This window comes from Durio zibethinus, chromosome 12 (genome assembly GCF_047325235.1).
Source record: "Durio zibethinus cultivar Kanyao isolate XHJ-2024 chromosome 12, ASM4732523v1, whole genome shotgun sequence".
Classification (NCBI taxonomy): Eukaryota; Viridiplantae; Streptophyta; class Magnoliopsida; order Malvales; family Malvaceae; genus Durio; species Durio zibethinus.
The window spans coordinates 16,678,408-16,701,474 of record NC_143173.1 but is presented as its reverse complement, the minus strand read 5'-3'; the positions used below and the strand labels follow the sequence as shown (position 1 = coordinate 16,701,474).

The 23,067-nt window shown below is 31.2% G+C and overlaps 1 protein-coding gene across 4 annotated transcripts; it reads right to left on the bottom strand.

The window, feature by feature from the left end:
• Positions 1 to 12,825: 12,825 nt before the first annotated feature.
• On the bottom strand, positions 12,826 to 19,239 carry LOC149515782 (protein PIN-LIKES 3-like). 4 transcript variants are annotated; one of them, XM_089741654.1, is made up of 11 exons: positions 19,201 to 19,239; positions 18,609 to 18,770; positions 17,704 to 17,783; positions 17,491 to 17,615; positions 16,837 to 16,958; positions 15,777 to 15,974; positions 14,681 to 14,773; positions 14,433 to 14,533; positions 13,716 to 13,768; positions 13,381 to 13,566; positions 12,826 to 12,980 (listed from the first exon to the last, which is right to left on the bottom strand). In XM_089741654.1, exons 2-11 carry the CDS (start codon positions 18,741 to 18,743, stop codon positions 12,856 to 12,858), a joined length of 1,218 nt encoding a protein of 405 aa, XP_089597780.1. In that variant the 5' UTR covers positions 18,744 to 18,770; positions 19,201 to 19,239; the 3' UTR covers positions 12,826 to 12,855. The 4 variants fall into 4 exon arrangements, with proteins under 4 accessions (XP_089597780.1, XP_089597783.1, XP_089597782.1 ...); XM_089741657.1 differs by lacking the exon at positions 19,201 to 19,239 and adding an exon at positions 19,101 to 19,144; XM_089741656.1 differs by lacking the exon at positions 19,201 to 19,239 and adding an exon at positions 18,935 to 19,090.
• Between the last annotated feature and the right edge of the window lie 3,828 nt (positions 19,240 to 23,067).

Below are 23,067 nucleotides of genomic sequence, written 5' to 3'. Positions count from 1 at the left end.
AGAGTTATTATGCTTTAAAAGTGATTGTATAAATCAATTGAGTAAAGTTTTTATTTTTTATTAATTGGTTTTGGTTGATTCTTTTGCTAATTATTTTTGGTACAAAGAGGATATTAATTTAAAGATAAAGGGTGAAATTTTGAGTGTAGAGATTTGAATTTTATATTTATTAAATGTTATATTTTAAAAGTAATATTATGAATTGATTGATTTAAAAATTTTTTTATATAAAAGGTTTATTGTCTAGAATAAAAAAAAGATTTTAGATGTTGAGATTTGAATTTTAAATTTATTAAATGATATTTTTTTAAAAGTAAATATATGACCTATATAATTGAATTACAATTTTTAAAAACGGTTATATGAAATTTTTGTACTAAAAAAATCAAAGTTTTGAGAGGTTTAACAGTATGATGTGGTTGGCTGAAGTGGAATGTTAGATACCACACCAAATTCAGTGCCTTTGGGTCCCAATGTTTTGGCACTTTTCCTTCTGCTTAACCCTTTTTTTTTTTTGGCCTATTGATGTTTGATTGGCTTATCTTTATATAATAATAATAATTTGCATTTTAACATGGCATGTCTCCATGTTGGAAAATTTTGCCAATCTAGCTTTGTAGGCTTCATTATGACTTTAGAATCTCTCCTTTTCTCCTAGCTTTGAGTGTTCGTGCATGAGTGTATAACAAGATTGTATCGTATTTCCAAAAGAATCCAATTATAGACCACTAAAGGTTGTTGATTGTTACATTAGTGGTGCAAACTTTTCAATGGTGTTTGGTGGTTAAGTGGACCCAAGTCTAATTCTCAATCAAGGCAAAAAAGAAGGAAAGTAATAATTTGAGGTTATTTCAAACTATTAAATTATTTATAATATGTTGTACATTTATTGTTTTATGCAAAAATTATTTATTTTATGCATTTTACACAAATCATTGATTTGAAACTACCACAACAATTGTTTTATACATAGCAAAAAGGAATTAGACTTCATTTCATAGGATTTCATCCATTCTAATTTATGTTATCATTAATCAACATAGACAAAACCATACTTCTATGCTTGTGCTTCAGTGCTTTAGCTGCAAACGATACATTTTTTAAGCTGGACAGGATAGTTTTGATCACTTCATATACATACTGTTTGCTTACTTGACATTGTCGTGAATGAGTGAATACAGTATGAAGTGATGATGACCAAGTGATTCTGAATATAACCATAACTGACAGATTTGTTCGTCGCGCTCCTCGGATTACTATCTTAGCTAGCTTGACCGTGTCATGAATGATGGTGAATGCAATATGAAGTGATTCCAGAGGATTTCCGAAGTTATAACTTAAATTACAAGCCGCATGTAGATGGCTGTCCAGAGGGTAAGGGAGAATGCTGCTGCAACATAATTCCAAAGTATAATGACAGAAATTTCGCTCTCACCAGTTCCCAGCATCTGGCTTATTGTACCTACCAAACACGAAACAATGAAAAGAATCATCTCTGGTTCATTAGTTCTAATTTTCCTGTCAAGCATGAGATGTCTCAAAGGTTATGGATTTCATTATTCTAGTGTTTCCCTACACTTGATTACATTTCACAAGTCACCAAGGTGATTGAAGCAATTGGTAGTTTTAACTTACTACTGGTCGAGGAAAATCTGGCCAAATGCAAAAAAGAATGCATCAATTAGTCCTAAAGGAAAAGTCTGGGAACGAAAATTGAAATTAGAACTGCTAGTTGTATGCATTACACAATTCTAAACAGGCATCCCCTTTGAATGGATTCTGCATACTGTAAAATGCAATACATGGTATATGAAAATGGCAAAGATAGTCCAAAATCATGAAGCATTTCTAAAAGGTATTGGAGAAGTGAACTGATTTCAACTTAGATGCATGAAAATGTTGCTTTCCCAGAAGATAACCAGCACTATATATGAGCATACTGCTGCAATTGTAGACGGTGCAAAAAGCTTCTTTAGGCTTATGCTTCTCATAACCATCATAAACAATTGCTTGAGCTTTCCAAAAGTTGAAATCTAACAAGAGATATGAGAAAAAAGTTGTTTCAGTAAGCCCAAACCTCAAGCTGACAAGCAACCCTTTCAGGCTTTCATTACATTCCCAAAAAAAAAAAAAAAAAAAGCGAAAGTACAAATGTAATCAGAATGATAGACACCAAATGTTTCAAGAGCCAAAAGAAAAAAGAGTTTTAAAAAAAAAAACCATAAAAAAAAGGCTCAAAGAGAACAGGATACCATTGATGATCATGTATAGAATTTGGAGATAATTTTTGTTCCCAAGATTTGAAGTACATGTGTAGCTAAATCAAGTTACATACAACAAAATTTTTATTTCTGTGATCAATCAGCATATTTCCTCTGCATAGGGACAATCAGTGTCAGGGTAGTAATTAAGCTCCACATGGTTTAACACCATGCACTTGCAATATGCATACAGATCACTCCCACTAATGAATTTATATATGTGAAAATAAATTGAAACAATGCTTAAATCAGAAATTCAAACTGGATTTTGATGGTTCAGCTCATATTCATTCTACCATGAAACTCTTCACAGCCTTTCATTTCAATGAATGAACATTACCACAATCTCAAGCCTATCTGATAAACAACAACTTTCATCTTGTTACACTAGCAATAAAACAAATCCTATGAGAACATCGACATTGTTCTCAAATAAAGTATGTAACAATAATTTCAGGACAGGTTGTCATGTAATTTGACTACCTAATCTCAGAATGATCATTACATTCCAACTTTTTGGCAATATGTGGTTTTTTTTTTTTTTTTTAACAAAGAGGTCAGGTGTGTTCTGTCGGGAGAATGAAACATGCATTAGATAGATTCCCATGGAACTCCCCAATTTTTTTTTCCTTTCAGAAGACTCAAGACAGAATTATAATATATACCATAAGAAAACTATATATAAGTTTTCTCAAACTTTTATTGCATTCCCATATTGATTTTTTTTTTTACGAGCAGAAATCAATGGTTTAAATGAAGGTTCTAAAAGATAGAGATATATGTATTTTATAGAAAAAGTAGAATAAACCATTTCATTCCCCTCATTGTCAAACCCCTTTTTTACATTTTTATTTTTTCCTTGTAATCTGAAACTGATGATTTGTTTTTTTGTAAGGGCTTTGGCATTGGGTTCCTCCCCAAATGGGAGGATTGTATTTTATTTTTTATTTTCTCTATTTGAGGTTTTTTTTTTTTTTTTTTAAATGTTTGTGGTTTGATGGGTAATTGAGTTTTCACTTGGGTATCTGGGGCTATGGATGCATGGTTGTTTCGAATGAGGTCTGTGAGGCTTGGCCGGGGTGTGGTCTCTTGTGTGGGCTGGGTGAGGGGGTGTGGTGTTGAGTGTTGGGACTAAGACTGGGGATCATCCTCGCAGGGGGTAGTTGGTGGTGCTTTATAGGACTCTAGTGAATAAGGGCACGGGGGGTTTGGTCTGGGGGTGGGTGCAACAGGGTTTGCGCCAGTGGTGCCATGCACCGCACCCAAGCACCAGCCCTTCCTGTCTTTTTGTTTTTTCTATTTCTTGCATTTTTTGTTTGTTTTCTTCCTTCTTTTTAATAAATTATTATTATTATTAAAAATAAACATAAAAAAAGGTAGGTTTGGGTTTTCAAAAGAGACTGGGCTTTGAGACCAATTAAATTAAAATCGAGTTTTAACCCGCAACTCATTAAAATTAATAAATTTAAATCGAAATTCGAACAAATTTAATATTTATAATAGATATTAGTTAAAAAAATAAAGGCAAAGAAAGGGCAAAAAATGATGAAAAAATTCGAATTTAATTTTCTGAAGTTTGAAAAGGGAAATACATTTACTTTTCAATTAAAAAGAGTTGAGATTGAATTTTTTTTGCAAAAATTATACTTGATTATGCCAAAAACAATCCACTTGATAATTAAAACAATTGTTTTTTTCTTTCAAAATGCCCTGCATTTAAGACAAATAAATATAATATATATGCACACATCCATCAAATAGTGCAAAATTTGACAAGGTACTTCTCACAATAAAATTGAAAATTTTGATGATTAAAACTAACAATGCCTTGTTAATATCATATTAATTTGGATTAAAGTAAAGATTTTTTTATTATTTGGAAATAGCCATAGTTTTTTTTTTTTTTTTTGGTTAAATGCATCAAATAGAACAAAGTCAAATAATTTGAATTAAATTAAATTATGATTCAATAATTTTTTAATTTATTGATATTTAATTATTTATTTTTGGGTGCATAAATATACAATAAATTGAAAGAAATAAAAAAGATGAGTTTCTTCTCTGATACATTTCGTTTATTTCGAATGGTTGTAGACAACTACATTATATATATTAGAAATATTTCATTTAAATATTTTAAATTTTAATTCTTTCTAAGTCAGATTTTGGATGTTTGTTTCTATAAAAAAGACAAATTAATTGGTATTTCAAATTTAAAAAATGATGCAAATTTTACTGTTTAAACTAATGATAAAATTTTGTTATATTTATTAGTTTTAGTAAGTATTTCTTTATATATTACCTCAATTTTGATATTTAATTTAAGCTTTTAATTAAATAATATTTTTTAACAAAAAAATTTCACTAAATCCATAGAGTCTAGTTATATCTTGTCCATACTTGACAATGATTTCTACAAAATTTAAAAGAAAAACTTAATTAGGGCTAAACAAAAAGTTAATTTTTATTTTGTCTTAATTAATTCATCAAACTTAAGCTAATAAGGCTTTGGTTTAGTGACAAAAATGATATCTCAAAACTCTAAGGTTATGTTTGATATACAAAATTATGATAGGATAAGATAAGATAATATTATAAATAAGATTAGATTAAATAATATCATTCTATTTTGTATTTTACGTATACAATAATTATGATAGAATAATTTATTTATTTGTCAAAATTATTTTTTTTCAAAGTTTATACAATTTTAAATTATAGATATAATTTTTAAGAGTAAAATTGAACATATAAGTTTAATCTCATTTATTAAAAATAATCTTTTTTCATTTGGGGAGGATTAAATAATCCTATAACAAGAGGATATTAATCCTCATTGCAATCTCTATCCTTTTTTTTTAGATACAAATCAAACATGATATAAAATTATTATTTTATTCTATTAATAATTCTATGCATCAAACATGACCTATAATCTTATATTGAAGTCTCACTATGTATGTGTTTAGTTCAACTTTATGCTAATTTATTTAGTGATGCTCTAGTTTGTTTATTTGATTATTCAATGATTTTTATATACAAATGTAATACTTATTATGGTTGTAACTTGTACTTGTAATTTAGAAAAAAATTTAGGATTTAATTAAACCATATATATATAAGAATTATTGCATTAATTCATTATTAGAGTAGAGTGACACATATACTTTTGATATAGTAATAAAATTTTTAAAAAATTAAAAAAATAACTAATATAATACTTGGAGAATTATTTATTCGTCATACGTTATCATTAGAAAATAATCACATATGTGAAGTTTCATTTTAATTAATAAATTTATAACTCAAGTATCACATTAAAAATTTGTAAAATTCATATATTACCTTGAATACTTTACTATTATAGCTTTTAAAAAAAAGAGACTATAGAATATATGATCATCATCATAAAAATGGTTAGAGAAGAATATATTTCTGGTGAAGATTCTTGTGGGCAAGAATATATATTGTGATCTTTGAAGACTTTGTTTCATATTTAAAAATTGATCACTCAATATATTCGTGAATAAATTCTTTGGTAAAGGGGCTGCTATTTAATGGAAGCTTCTAGGAATAGTTACATGCCCCTACCGTCCATCCTTCCTTAATGATTAATTAAAAATTTTTTGAATTAATTTTTCTTAATCAAACAATTTTAAAAATCTTTTTCAGTATTTATAGATGTGTTCATGTTGACATGTAGACATATGTTTAAGGCATCCTTATTGTTGTGTGGAAATGTGTTTTAATATTTAATTATATAATTACTAACATATTTTATATAAAAGAAGAGATAAACTTACAATGTAAAACTAAAAAGGTTTTTCATATTTTTTTAATAATTTATTTCAATAAATTTAAAGAATAAGAGAAATAATAAAAAAATAAAAAAATAATTTAATCTCATGCTTTGAATATATTGAAATTAGTTAGAAAAATATGTAAAACATCTTTAGTTTTACACTTTGTAAGTGATCACTTCTCTTTATATAAACATAATAAATCATTTATTATTATTTTTTTTTACAAAAAGGGGGTAATTTATAAATCACTTATATATAATTTTATATTTTACAAGTATACAAAATGATTAGTATTTATATTATGATACAAGATATCAGTATCAGTTGAATTTAGATTATCTACATTGAAAAACGAATCCAAAATATATGAATTTATTCATCATCAATCCTATTTACTATTTCACCATTAAACTTGTTCAATTAATCTTATAATTATACCATTAAGTCAAATTAATGGGCTAGATAATGTAGCAAAACTAGTTGAACGAGGTCAATGAATATCTAAATAATTATTTGCCAATAATATCTTCACTTAAAGACGTCTCTCGCTCTGAGAGTTGAGTAAGTCTTGTCTGATGCAAGGTGGCTATTTCTCAAGGTACAAACTGTGATCTCTGGGATTGTTTTAGTGAGATCGTGTTAGTGAGAAGAGTGAAGAGGTGATGGCGGCAGAATTGGAGTAGTTGTGGTCCAAACTGGAAGAAGAAAAGTATATCGTAGCAGAGGACGGGACGGATATGAAGAAGGAGGAGGAGGCAAAACCATGGCTGGTAGGTTCTCTGCACACAAAATGGCATTTTAACAAAGACGCAATGATAACTACCCTCAAAGTTGTATGGAGGCTTACGACGGAGCTGGATGTGATAACTTTGGCTGATAATCCTTTTATGTTTAAGTTTTTGCTCAACTGGAGATATGGAACGGGTACTGGATGGGAGTACTTGGTCTTTTGATAAGCACCAACTAATGCTCACTGCATATGGCGGCAGACTAAGGCCAAGTGAATATACGTTCACAACATCGCTATTGGTTCGAGTTTATAACCTTCCACTAGGATGGTACACGCAGGAAATGGCGTTAGGTATTGGAAGAAAGGTGGGAAAACTTAAGGCAATTTATATGGAGGAAGAAGGGGGAGGATGGAGCAGATTTATCAGGAAGAGAGTGGAGGTGGACGTTACAAAACCATTACGAAGATCAATTCTACTTCGGAGAACATCGAATAACTTGAAATATGGGATTCACTGAAGTATGAAAGGCTACCTAATTTCTGCTACGAATGTGGAAGACTAGGGCACACGGATCTGGATTGTGAACACTGGCCTGAGAACAAAGGAGGACATTGGAGCCAAGCAGTATGGAGACTGGATCAGAGCTTCACCATTAAAAAGAGGGAGCTCAAAACCAATGGCTAGTAGACAGAGGAAGCTAGTAGTGGTTCCAGATAATGATTTGGCCACAGTGGAGGACATGGTTGCCACAGGCGGAGTGCATAGAGAAAAAAGAAGCAACAGAAAAATGGAAAGTGAGACAAATGGGGAAAGTCAGCGGTTAGGAGCTGGAATCCAAGCCATTAATGAGCAATTAGGAAGCAGAAAAGTGGAATCTTCAGGGAATAAACAAGGAGAATTAAAGGATATATGGGTGGAGAATATCATGGGGACAGTGGATCTTGGGGTACAAGAAAATGAAGGAAATCGGCACCATACAGGGGATATTGATCTATAAATGGAAGGAGCCACGGATGGAAAAACCGGAAAGATAGGGGCTGGTGAGAAAGACAGTGCTGGAAGGGTCGATCATACTAATATAGGGCCCAATGAGGATCACGTGCATGACTTTAATATTGGCTTGCATGAGAAATGCAATAGTCGAAAGGAGCATGTGAAATGGAAAAAAAATAACAGGTCAGCATGGCTTAAAGGGTAATGCAACTAAAACAGTCATGGGCAAAAAAAAAAAAAATAGAAGGGACTGCCCAGCTGGAATTTATGGAAGTGGATGGAATGGAGAAAAAATTGTAAGGAGACGACGAGAGTAACAGAAGAACCAAAGGAGAATTGGCGAGGGCTAGTATCCAGTCTCGTTAGTAGCAATGAAAACCTTAGCTTGAAGCTACCGTGGGCTTGGGAACCCACAGGCAGTGAGAGCTCTTCGAGCTTATTATAAAACAAGATCCCGATGTTATTTTTCTTTGCGAAACGAAGTTAATAACTGTAAACATCCGCAAGTTAAAGGTACTATCCATCTTGATTTGAAAATTTTACGATCTTGTTTCACAAAAGAGACTTCACAAATTTGGATTTAAATCTTTACATATATATCATGTTATCTTGATATGAAATTAAGGTGTCACAAATTCTTTCATTAAAACTTGACATAAGATCAAGCCTAACACAAAATAAATTACATATCACACCAGACGTTTGAGATTTATCTGATTAGAACCTAGTTCTGATACCATTTATGAAAATTTACACATAACTTATAAGTTATTGTCTGTTTTAACTTGAAGATCTTACAATTTTGTTCTATAAAAGATACCTCACGTATTTGAGTTTAAGACTCTCTCTCTCTCTCTCTATATATATATATATATATATAAAATAGCAAATCTTCAAAATATTCCCATATGGAATTGAGTTATCACAAAAACAGCTGAAATGGATGATGTCCGTAGGAAATGTAGGATGGAAAATTGCTTCACAGTTGATTGGAAGGAGTGGGGGACTAGCCATGGTGTGGAGGGATGACACAGAGCTTCATTTAAGAACCTTCTCAAGGCACCACATAGACATGGAAGTCCAAGAACATGGCCATGCTGTTTGGAGGTTAATTGGTTTTTATGGAGAACCTGAAACTAGTAAAAGAAATATTACTTGGGCGTTACTAAGGGAATTGGCAGTACAAAGCAACCTTCCATGGCTCTGCGTAGGAGACTATAATGAAATCCTGAACGATAGTGAGAATAACGGGAGGTGCTTGTGGCCAGAAAGACAAATAGAGGCCTTCAGGGAATCCTTAAAAGATAGTAACCTTTTGGACCTTGGCTTTAAGGGAGTGTGGTTCACATGGTCAAGGGGGGCGAGGGCCAAAACCTTGGTGATGGAAAGACTAGATAGATTCCTAGCGACCAAGGAGTGATCCAATAAATGGCCAAATGTTTTGGTTGAACACATGGCAGTCACTCCTCTTTTAGTTCATATCTTTTTTTTTTTTTTTACTTCAATTAGATAAAAGAAACGCTATAGTAAATATTAGTGATTGATTGTGTATTTCTTTGTCTTTTCACTCTATCAAAATGGTTTTCTTAGGTTTTCATTGAGACTAGTTACTAGAAATGCATTATTTTGAGATGACAATTCCATGAATGATTTATTTCTGTTGTGCATTCTTTTCAAACAAATTAGCACATAATAATCATTTATAACTATTTCTTCAGAAATGCTATTAGCATTTTACATACAAGTATCCAAGGTTGCAGTGTCTTTATCAAAAGGAATTTCCAAATCAGAAACCATGAACATGTGCACATGTGTGTAAACAAGGATAAAAATGAGAAAAAAAAAGGGGGTTTAGTTTCAAGAGGTGGATTAAAGGGAAAACGGGTAGGCTTTTTTGTTTTGGATAACTGTAAGGAGACCCACCCAGGTCATCTTTTGGTGTTTTACTCTTGTACGGGGGGCAGGTGACTAAGTTGATATTCCCTTTTATATGCTTTCCAGCTAGTAACCAGTATCCAGTGTGTGCCCTATGTCAGATGTTGATGTAAACTGCACAGAACATATCACCTATAATTATTATAATATAATTAATCTATAATTTAATATTACGTGAGATTCATAAAAAATTATATAAAGCATATATTTTTAGGTTGTTGACTCTTACATAATTTTTTGTTGTCATTGAATAATTGTAGGATTATAATAAATAAAATTGTAGGTGAAATGCTTCTAGACTTGGACAAGCAGCTGTATTAGTAGGGGAAAAAGGAGGGGCTTCCCTCAGACTTATTCGCAATTTGATGGGCCCTTTTCGTTGCTTCTGTTATGCATGTTACCTATTGCACCAACCTTTTTCTTAGTGGGTGTAAGCTGCATAGCTCGAACCCCAGCACTGTGGGTTTGACACAAGTTAGAGGTGGATGAACTATGAATCTGGTTAACAGGATGGTTTTGGAACTGAGTATAAAGTTGAGGGTTAGAAGTAGGAGATTCTGAATTCTTGCCTTGCATTGTGTGTGAGATGAAACCCTTCAGTTTTGTTGATTAAGGTCAAGGGAAGTGTCTGAAGTTTAAATGCTTTCTAAAATCATTGGTCTTAGTATGAAAACATGTCTTAAATGGGCTACAACCAAATCTCGACATGGAAATTCACATGATTTTTCTTTTCTTTTTGCAAGTTTTGTGTCTTTTACTCCTGCTCAACATGTCTTGGTCATATATGGTAGCTCATTAGATGTTAATACATCCCTTCTCCGAACCAGTTTAAACAGACTTATTTATGCGGGATTTAACGAATTAGTATTCACTATTCTCTCAAGCTGCCCATAACTTTTTTTTTTTTTATAAATTTATTCTTTACACCATCACCCATATGGAGCCTTAAAATTTTAGGTCAGCACTTGCCCCCATAAGATGCTCCCTCCCCATGTCTGACCCACTTCTTCAGCTTCCTATCCCTAATATACTCAAAATTTGATGCTATTGGTTGGTATCCTTTTAAAGGTTCTATTTTTCTACAAAGAAGTCTCAGCATAGGGATAGAAAAAGAGATTGTAGATACTGAAATTTAAACTTCAGGGTGTCATTGTTTAAAAATAATTGCATAAATCAATTGAAATTCTTGAAAAGGTTCTATTCGATTATATATGCATATGGATTGAGCAAAACTTACAATTTTTCATGACTCAACAAACTTTTAAGTTTGAATACTTGGAATCTGGCACAAAATTTATGATATTAATATCTAATGAATTACCATTTATTTTTTTTTACTGTAAAACTTTTATTTTGTTCTATGTCTCAGCATATCTCTGATTTGAGTTTTCGTATGTTGGTGTTGAATTATTTTGTACAGGGAAGAGACTGGGAGCTTTTCATATCCAGGATACACTGACGGTGGGTCCAGCAGCACCGGCACCACCAACACTGGTAGTGCAGGGTCCAGTGATGATGGTAGCTACTTTGGAATGATATTCGGGAGCGGCGCGCCACCACCCCCACCATCCACATCAATAGCCTCAATAGTTTTGTCTATTCTAATTGTTTTGATTTTGTATTCTATCACCTGCCACGGTGCTCTACCATCATTATTATCATTATTATTGTCGTAGAATTTACAAAGAAAGGAAATCAATGATAATTTACATAATTTCTCAAAAAAATGATAATTAAGATAAGAAATGAAAGAAAGGAAAGATTTTATTTGGTTCCTAATCCCCATCTGATTTACCTAACACAGAAAACAGATCCAAAAAGACACAGACAATATTTAGCAGTTGATTTTCTTTTAACAAAGAAGTTAGAGATTTGAGTTTAAGAGTTGTTATCTTTTAAAAGTGATCGTATAAATCAATTGAGTAAAGTTTTTATTTTTTATTAATCGGTTTTGGTTGATTCTTTTGTTAATTATTTTTGGCATAAAAAAATTTTAATTTAAAGATAAATAGTGAAATTTTAAGTATCGGGATTTAAATTTTATATTTATTCGATGTCATATTTTAAAAGTAATTGTAAGAATTAATTTATTTAATTTTTTTATATAAAAAAGGTTATTGTATGGAAAAAGAAAGATTTCATATGTTGATATTTGAATTTTTAATTTATTAAATGATATTTTTTAAAAATAAATATATGAACTTTTTGTATTAAAATAACAAAGTTTTGAGAGGTTTAACAGTATGATGTGGTTGGATGAAGAGGAATGTTGGATGCCCCACCAAATTCAGTGCCTTTGGGTCCCGATGTTTTTGCACTTTCCCTTCTGCTTAACCCTTTTTTTTTTTGGCCTATTGATGTTTGATTGGCTTATCTTTGGATAATAATAATAATTTGCATTTTAACATGGCATGTCTCCATGTTGGAAAATTTTGCCAATCTAGCCTTGTAGGCTTTATGACTTAGAATCTCTTCTTTTCTGTGAGCTTTGAGCGTTAATGCATGAGTGTATAAAAAGATTGTATTGTATTTCTAAAAGAATCCAATTATGGACCACTAAAGGTTGTTGATTGTTACATTAGTGGTGCAAACTTTTCAATGGTGTTTGGTGGTTAAGTGGACCCAAGTCTAATCCTCAATCATCGCAAATATGAAGGAAAGTAATAATTTGAGGTTATTTCAAACTATTAAATTATTTATAATATATTGTACATTTATTATTTTTTGCATTTTACACAAATAATTGATTTGAAATTACCACAACAACAATTGTTTTATGCATAGCAAAAAGGAATTAGACTTCATTTCATAAAATTTCATCCATTCCAATTTATGTCACAAAACCATATTTCTATGCTTGTGCTTCAGTACTTTAGCTGCAAACTAAACATTTTTTAAGCTGGATAGCAAGGTTTTGATCACTTCATATACACACTATTTGCTTACTTGACATTGTCATGAATGAGTGAATGCAATATGAAGTGATGATGATCAAGTGATTCTGAATATAACCATAACTGACATATTTGTTCGTCGTGCTCCTCGAATTAATGTCTTCGCTTGCTTGACAATGTCATGAATGATGGTGAATGCAATGTGAAGTGATTCAAAAGGATTTCTGAAGTTTGTAACTTAAGTTACAAGCCACATGTAGATGGCTGTCCAGAGGGTGAGGGATAATGCTGCTGCAACATAATTCCAAAGCATAATGACAGAAAATTCGCTCTCACCAGTTCCCAGCATCTGGCTTATTGTACCTACGAAACACGAAACAACGAAAGGAATCATCTCTTGTTCATTGGTTCTAATTTTCCTGTCAAGCACGAGATGTCTCAAAGGTTACTGATTTCATTATTCTAATGTTTCCCTAGTGTTTCCTTACACTTGATTACATTTCACAAGTCACCCTGGTGATTGAAGCAATTGGTAGTTTTAACTTACCACTGGTCAAGGAAAATCTGGCCAAATGCGAAAAAGAATGCATCAATTAATCCTAAAGGAAAAGTCTGGGAACGAAAATTGAAATTAGAACTGCTAGTTGTATGCATTACACAATTCTAAACAGGTATCCCCTTTGAATGGATTCTGCATACTGTAAAATGCAAAACATGGTATATAAAAATGGCAAAGATAGTTAACTTCTTCAAGACATTGTACCTATGTTCATTGCAGGTGGAATGGCATACTGAAGTAGCAGAGTGAACTGATAAAATGAGTCTGAATCCACCATGCCAAAATGTTTTGCAGCTTTAACAATAACAACACCAGATGCAGGCAAGAGAATATTCCTTATGACTATAATTCCTATAACAAGTGATGCACCTACTCCTGATGCCCTCAACCCTGAAGAAAGGAAAACTATCAAAGTAGGTTAGCTTAGAAAACCAAGAGATGTTAGCTCAGTGGTACTAGAATCGGCTCCTAAGCTAAGGGTCGCGAGTTCGAACCACAATCGTAACCCAAAAGACCAAATAAACTGCTTAGCTAATTACCTTTAAGAAGATTTGCTCCCACTATGAGGGTAATGGATGGGATTCCAGCCTCTCTGAACAGCACAGGAATAACAATATAAAAAAAACTGTTGACATGTATAAATTGAGATTATAATCAAAGAGCAATCTAAAGATTTTGATACTTATGTTGCCTGATTCCTTTCTGACTTTTCCAAAATAATGCAATTGAAAGGTATTAGACAGTTAGCCATATGATCCATATCTAAAGCTAGTAAGAACCGAGCTTTAATCTAGTTGGTTCATGTAATCACTTTTAAGAGGTAGTATCCAAGTTCAAATCTCAACACTTGCAATCTTTCTCTTAAGAGGTTATGGTCCATATCTAAAGCTAGTTGGTATTAGACAATTAGCCATATGGTCCATATCTAAAGCTAGTAAGAATAAAGCTTAATCTAGTTTGTTCATGTAATCACTCATAAAAAGTGATATCTAGGTTTAAATTTCAGCACTTACAATCCTTCTCTTATCCTCGGGATACGGCTGCTTTGTGCACCCCCAAAAAAAAAAATTTGCTAGTAGCAATTCAAAAAACATGTTGCGTCAAGTAAAAAGTTTACCGATCCGATAGCAAGATCAGCATTTAGTTACTTCAACGCATGCATATAACTGAAGGACATAGAGAATTAAGGTTCTCAAGAGTGGAAGAAACCAGCCTCAAGAGATGGGGAGCAGAACATTCTGTTTCAGGATTTATACCCTATTAATTCTGCAGAACTGTAGATGACACGCAGGGGAGCACTGTCACCAATCAGTGCCTTTCGAATTGGAGAGGCAATTGCAATTATAAACCCAGCAATCTGTAAAAGAAGCAGCAAACAAACATGTTAGTCCAAAATCATGAAGCACTTCTAAGACGAAGGTATTGAAGAAGTGAACTGATTTCAACTTGAAAGCATGAAAATGTTGCGTTCCCAGAAGATAACCAGCACTATAAATGAGCATACCGCTGCAATTGTAGATGGTGCAAAAAGCTTCTTTAGGCTTCTACTTCTCATAACCATCAAAAACGATTGCTTGAGCTTTCCAAAAGTTGGAATCTAGCAAGAGATATGAGAAAAAGTTGTTTCAATAAGCCCAAACCTCATGCAGACAGGCACCAATTTCAGGCTTCCATTTCACACCAATGCAAAACTACAAATGTAGCCTGAATGATAGACACCAAATGTTTCAAGTGCCAAAAGAAACGATAAAAAAAATGCAAAAAAAAAGGCTTAAAGAGAACAGGATACCATTGCTGATCGTCTATAGAATATGGAAATAATTTTTGTTCCCAAGATTAGAAGTACATGTGTAGCTAAATCAAGTTACATACAACATAATTGTTATTTCTGTGATCAATCAGCATATTTCCTCTGCGTAGGGACAATCAGCGTCAGGGTAGTAATTAAGCTCCACATGGTTTATCACCATGCACTGGCACTATGCACCCAGATCACTCGCACTACTGAATTCATATATGTGAAATACATTGAAACCATGCTTAAATCAGAAATTCAAACTGGATTTTGATGGTTCAGCTCATATTCATTCTACCATGAATCTCTCTACAGCCTTTCATTTCAATGAATGAACATTACCACAATCTCAAGCCTATCTGATAAACAACAACTTTCGTCTTGCTACACTAGTAATAAAACAAATCCTATGATAACATCAACATTGTTGTCAAATAAAGTATGTAACAATATTTTCAGGACAGGTTGTCATGTAATTTGACTACCTAATCTCAGAATGATCATTAAGTTCCAACTTTTTGGCAATATGTGGTTTTTTTATTACAAAGAGGTCAGGTGTGTTCTGTCAGGAGAATGAAACATGCATGAGATAGATTCCCATGGAACCCCCCATTTTTTTTTTCTGTCAGAAGACTCAAAACAGAATTAAAATCTATACCATAAGAAAACTATATATGAGTTTTCTCAAACTTTTATTTCATTCCCAAACTGATTTTTTTTTTTTTTAACGAGCAGAAATCGACGGTTTAAAACAAGGTTCTAAAAGATAGAGATATATGTATTTTGTAGCAAAAGTAGAATAAACCTTTTCATTCCCCTCATTGTCACTTTGATGAGGCAAGTCAACTTGATCTAAGACATCCACAGGACAACCATTTGAAGAAAGTGAAGTCTTTACAGTGATTATAGCATCATTTGTGTTGATTACTTTAACTCCATGTTCATGCTTTGCGGACATCCGTAGAATAAAATACAGAATAGACCAGACATAAATTGATTGTATCTGTATTTTTAACAAAAAAAAACAAAAAACAAAAAACAAAACCATCATCATATTTACATCCATATATAGCTGCAAGAAAAGCTAAAGGAACTAAACATGCAGAACTTGAGGATATAACAGTAAGAATTTGTATTACAAGCCATTATTTTCTTTTCTTTGCTATAATTTTCACCTACCGACCATGCAAGGTCTGCTCATGTAGCAACTGATACGCACAGGTATCAAGAATAACAAAGTATTTATTATAGGATTTATTTTTCATGGAAAGGTTTGAAGGTCACAACCCTTGGGGGCTCATTCTGCCTTGCCATTACTGATGGGTAAGTCCTCAAAAATTTTGACCCCAAGACAATTTAATCTAAGGGGAAAGTGAAAAGGAAGCTGGTCCTTTAGGCCCTATTTGGAGTCCATCGCGATGGAATCCACGACTCATGATACATTTGAAGCCACTGTCCCTTCAATTTGGAGACCGGAGGGGAAAGGGTTCAATGGTTCACTGATCCTTAGGGCAGTCGACTACTAAAATTGAGACAGAAGACATTTTATTTAGGCAGTTGACTGCTATATCTAATCTCATTGCCATCATTGTGTTTGTATATAAATACACATCTCATCACTGATATTAATCAGTAACTAATCTCACTTCTATTTTCAATCTCACCGTTCATCCAAAATGACCCTTAATCAATGAAAGATAGTAAAATACATAATCCCCATGGAGGTAGTTTTGTTGCCATCTACGAGGCTAGTAGAAAACAAATAGAGGCAGTGTCATCTGAAATCAAAATTTTCATAAAAAATGTGCCTTGTTATTGACAAATTTTCATTTGGACAGTCATGGAGCAAGAATAATAGATGATACCGCTAGAGAAAGTGAAGCATAAGCCTTTCCATCAGCAGAGCAGGTGGATGAATATCCAAATGGACTATTCTTCTCTTCACAGAGTGCTGGAAGTATGATGAGAAGCATGTTTCCCGAATTTGCTGTGCACATGAAACACAGCCTTATTTTCATCCTTAGTGGAAAAGGGCTAAAGGGAAAAAATACAAATCAAGGAATTAAAGATGCAGAAGATGAAAAACTCCAGATTATCTCAATAATCTGATAAAGAAGCTTCAAATTCTTGACAATACTGCAATCTGGTAGCCAAAAAATCTATATTCCATAATTTTAGTCATGACACAATAACACGACACGAATAAAATACGAAAAAAATAAAATTTACACGATATAAATTTTGACAAAAATCATATATAAATTTGATAAAAATCAAAAAATTATTCTGTATTCTCGTACCGATACGAATTATGATATGGTTTACACCTGTTTAACATGAAACAAATATTACACGGATAAACTAATTGTTAGGTCTAACAAGAATATATCACTTATGATATCAGTACCATTAGGCTGTGAAGTGGCCACCTGTTACGATTATGATTTTTCTTTCTATTCTTTCCCTGTTCCACGAATATATGAATTTCAAAAAGACAATTACTGACAAAATTTGTCTACCTGCAGAAGAGCAACCAATGACAATGCCCCATAGGTGTCGACTAGTTCTTGTAATTATTACTAGTACCAGTCCAAGAACTGAACCGATTAAACACGAGATGATGATATTGACTGGCAGAAACCACCTAGAAATGGAACCAGTTAAATGAATGGAAAAGTATCATTAAATTCGTGTAGTACGAAGTGAAGTGAAATGAGCATATGCAAACTCACAAGGCGGTCAAATCCTTGATAGTGATTGTATTAGCAAGACTGCAGCAAATGAGAGCAGGATAGAAGACATAAAATACCAGCTGCATATAATAATGGGCTATTGTTAGTGCTTTGTTCACAGATCGGTGTGAAAGAAGGAAAGAGCATGATTATTCAAAAAAGTTGGAAAAAAAAACATTTCCAGGTTACACTTCCAGTTGGTTTTCATCTTTCTCAGCAGTGTAAATATCCGTAATAGTTTCCTAGTAAGTGCACTATATAGTTCATGTGAACTTATATAAGAATTTGGCGCTTAGCTCAATTGGTTCATGCCATCCAGCAGGACTAAGATTTAAATCCCGACACATACAACTGCTTCCCCAATCCTCAGGCTACGGCCTCTTTTGTACCAAAGAAAGCTAAGACTTAAATAGGAGCATCAGTCTCCTAGCTCTCCAGTAGGTAGCTGGCAGAATCTCACTAGCTGTACAAAATTTAATGCTATGCATGGCTCACTAAAACATTGGTAAAAATTTTCCTATAATCTACTTCCTGATTTCCAATAAGGATCTAATTTGGTAGGATAGCTTGTTTTCATCATTCTTGATTGAATCTTTTCTTATTCCTAGTTGGCAGGTTTGTATTTACTAGCCATTAGCATGAAATTTTTTCTATTTGCCAGTAGCCGTGTGGTTAGTTGATAGAGTGCTGAATTCTTAGTTTCAGTTATTAGTATTCAAATCCTGACAATCTCAAATACCAAAAAAATAAATTGGTTTCTATTCTTGCCATTGAATTGGTGAGGGTGATGAATGGTGGCACTTCAGCAGTACTACAAGTATAGGAGTGTTACTGATACAACTTCATTTTCAAGTATTACAAATTCATAGTTATGCTGTTATACACAAAAGAAAATGTAAACTCACATTATTCAAATGGCGCCTTGCATCTGCCCCTAAAAGATCAATATGGTCTGTTGCAAGGAACAAGCCAACAGCTATAACCAGCAGCACTTTTAGAACTGGAATCAATGATGTAATGAACAAATGGAATATCTCCATGAAAGAACTTTGACAAGAGATTCACTCCTACAGAAGAAATGTATTTTCAAGTTAACATTACAATCTGATACTGTGAAAAAACAAAGGGATTGCAGATCATAGTCCACACAATAAGCACAGGTTCGAGTATGCATATACAACTACTGACTAAAGGTGCCTTAAAACAAAGATTTCAATGAGTAGATCACTACCATTGGTGAAAAGAGTTACATATTTGCCAAATAAAACAAATTTGATAAAAGTTAAAACTTAAAAGAGAAGGTCAGGAGGAATTTCATAACAATCTGAAGACATCAATATCATAAAGACTCAAACTGAGAATGACAGCAAATTTCAGTCTTGAGTTCATAGAAACACCATTATCCCGAGTTTCTATCAAGAAAAGTAAGGAATTTTCTTTTTTTTTTTTTTTCAATGGACGCAAAGAAAAGCATCTAGAATATGAAACAGAAGGAACCTCCAAATTAATGAACGGTATTGCTGAGTGTTAGTTTTACTATATCAAGTAGCTCAAGGTTTTCAACTCTGAAGAAAATAAAGAAACCTGCACATCTATATATACCATACATACATAGTAATCTCCCATGAAATGTCCATTTTACCTTTCCAGTTTTTTGCCAATTGCTTGACACTTGTCTAAAAGGACCACAATTCCCCTCTTATATTAAATCAGAAAAATACCTCTCTTTTAAATGATAAACTAATATAACACCCTTCTTTTTTAAATGACAAAAATATCCCTTTGTCAAATCATAAGAATGCTCCTTCGTACTTAAATATTTATTAATTAATTATTTTTTTGTTTTTCGTACCTATTCTCAGTAAATTACTGAAAATGAATTTTTAAAAAATTTTTCAATGTACCAAAAATTTATTTTTGAAAATTTCTTAACTCTACCATAAATTTATTTCCAAAAAGCATTGCAATTATCAACGACTCTTTCAATAAATTTTCGGTTTGTTGAAAAAGTTTTCAAATATCCATTTTTAAAAATTTTAATAATTTTCAAAAATTTATTTTCAAAATGCTCAAGTTGTCACCACAAATCCTAAATCTTTTAACACTAAACACAAAATCAAATGAAAAAAAAAAATTATTTACCTATGATTCTAAGCTATTTAACATCAAATGGGTGATTGGGGTTTAATTTGGGGCTTAATTCCTAAAGGATTTTAAGATTTTTGGTGAAGAAGAAAAGAGAAGAGTGAGGTATTTGGCATTTTTAATAAATTAGTATTTTGATTTGAGACGTGAAAAGAAAAAAGAATAGATGTTAATAGAACTAATGCGTGGAGAGAGGTAGTGGGAGTGTAAAAGCACTACCCACGATAAAAATGCGTCTTTTATAAATAACAAATTATTATAATATTTTTTTGTCATAATTATGAAAATACTTTTTATTTTATAATTGATTAAAATTATTATAATATCTCTTTTATTATAATTACTAAAATGTCTCTACTACTATGATTGATCAAAATTATTACAATATCTTAATATCATAATTATAAAAATACCATTATCTTAATATCATAATTATAAAAAAACCCTTATATTGAAATTGGTTAAATAATTATAATTCTCCTTACCATAATTACAAAATGTCCTTATGATTGCTTTTAAGAAGTTGATATGTACTATTTTATTTAAAAATTATTATAATATCTCATTTAATTTACATATTAAAATTTAATATAATAATATAAAATTAATCATATATTAAATTATTAGAATACTCTTACCATCGTTTCATGGAAATTTGACTTGTAGAATTTTATTTGAAATTTGTTATAATACTTTTATTAAATTATATATATTAAATTTTAACATAATATAAAATTAATTATGTATTAAATTATTAATCTCATTAAGAGTATCAAAATTCCCATATGGTTCATTGATTAAGAGATGACATATCCTAAATGATTATAATATTTTTATCATAATAACAACAATATTCCTCTTACCATAAATTAGTTGAAATTATGATAATACCACTCCTAGCATAATTTGACAAAATTACTATGACGACTTTACCACTATAATTATTAAAATACCCCCGTACTATAATTTTTAAAATTATTATAATACTACTCTTACTATAATTAGGAAAATACTCATAATACTATGAGCGTTCAAATTTACTATAATAATCTTTTATCACAATTACAAAAATACTCATTTAATTACCTCATAGTTGCTTATTAAATTTTAATATCTATACCATAGAAAAAAGTAATTTCCTTTGAAATAACTATAATGCCCTTCTAATTATTTGACAATTGAACGATATGTGTCTAAATTGATTGTAATGCCCCTTATTCTATAATCAACTAAAATTGTTGTAATATCTTTTCTATCATAATTACTGAAATACCTTAATACCATAATTGGTCAACGTTACTATAATGCCCGAATAGTTATAATTATGAACATGTCCTCCTTTTATCATCGGCTAAAATTACTATAGTGCCTTTCCTATTATAAAAAAATTATTGGTTTTATTTCTTTAAAAAATTAAGTTGAATAGGTGATGATATTAGTGACCTTTGATTTCATTGATAAATGGGTTTAAATTTGATAATTTATCAATATTGGTAATAAGTGAATATTGTATCGGTAAATTGGAATGTCATGCATGTATTATTGGGTTTGGGTTTAAATATAATTTTTTAAAATAGTCTCCGTTGTTTAAAATAAAAGCCAATAACTATACAATTGCATTTGAGTGACACAATTAAAATATCAGTTTTTTTAGTTTTTTCCAAGATATTATATTTTCCAAAAATAAAAAATAAAAAACCAACAAAATACTAAAATATATTTAATTTTTCAATTTATTATTAAATTAAAAAATAAAAATTTATATTTCATCGAAATAAAAAAGTTTTGCAACCTAGATGTGATTGGGCTATTTTTCTAGTCATATTAGATTAAACCAATTTCAGTTACATTATTATATATAATATAGTAATATAAACTTGGAATTGAAATAATAACCTAGGCTTGTCGTAAAATCTAAGGGTGATGTGAACATATTTGGTGTATATTTGTTTATTAAGTTTAATAAATAATAATAAATAATATTTTAAGATTCATTAATTAAATAAATAAATCAAAAATATGATAAAATTTATTTATATTCAATTCATATACACTCAAGGATATAAATGAATAAAATATTTGATAAACAACTCATGAACATACTCGATTTCTATTATTAAATTTAACAAATAATTACAAATAATATTTTAAAATTCGTTAATTAATTACGAACATAATAAAATTTATTAATGTTTAATTTGTATACAATCCGATAACATGTAAATATTTAACTCAATAATTAATATATGCTTCTCGTGTTCAAAGAATGGGATTGAATGCCTCTCTTCTCATATTAAAAATAAATAATAAAAAAAAAAAAACCTCAAGCTTGGCCTACAAATTGTTTACCCTTGTTAAGAAAGCAAGGCCCAAAGTTTGAATACCTCTATCCATTTCTTAATATATACCAAAAACAAAAATTGGAGAGTAACAAAAGAAACTGCCATCCATCACATGAAGAAAAAGGCCATCTGATAAGGAAATGGAATCACTATTTTAAAAGGTAAAACAATTTCAACTAACATTTTGAACTAACGAAGTTATAAAAATCCTTCTGGAATGCAACTTTTCAGTTTAATTGTTAATAGTATTGCCATATTGGTAGCACACAAGTATGTTGTTCTCATGAAGGGATAACCATTGTTACAGCAAAAAATTATTTATGCCTGTTAAAATTTCCCCAGTACAAGATTCCTTATGATTTTGGAGAAACAAGATATAATTAGTATTTTGGAAGGACATGAAACCAAATCTTTGAACAGGAAAATTCTGAACCAGAAATTTTATCTTCAAATACATTAAATAATAACAATAATAATAAATTTCATGTCCAGTCATAATCGTCAAAAAAAATATTTTTAACAGGATTTTATATTTTGAAAACGTTGAACAAAATTTTTGTTAACAATACTTTTGAACATATTTTTTAATGTACATAATTAAATTATCATTTAATCGTTGATTTTTTATTCAATTACACGAATGAATTTTTAAGATGTTTATTGTTGAAAATACTTCTTGTGACAGTAACAACTGATAAAATCGATACTAGTCTCGACTACAAATATGCTGAACCAATGAGGACTCTTTGAACTTTATTGAAGACAGTACACGATTTCAGAATTTGTTTTACCTCGTTGGAACTCAAGCTCCTACTAAACACTGCATAGTTCCGCCCTAAATTATGTATTACAATCACTAATAGTGGTTTCGCTGTCG

Excerpts from the sequence above, each read along its gene's own strand:
- LOC149515782 (XM_089741654.1), bottom strand. The coding sequence starts at position 18,743 with ATGGAGATATTCCATTTGTTCATTACATCATTGATTCCAGTTCTAAAA. Across the intron at positions 17,784-18,608 it reads CAAGGCGCCATTTGAATAAT|CTGGTATTTTATGTCTTCTA; the intron begins GTGAGTTTACAT and ends TATTATATGCAG. Across the intron at positions 17,616-17,703 it reads ATCAAGGATTTGACCGCCTT|GTGGTTTCTGCCAGTCAATA; the intron begins GTGAGTTTGCAT and ends TTCCATTTCTAG.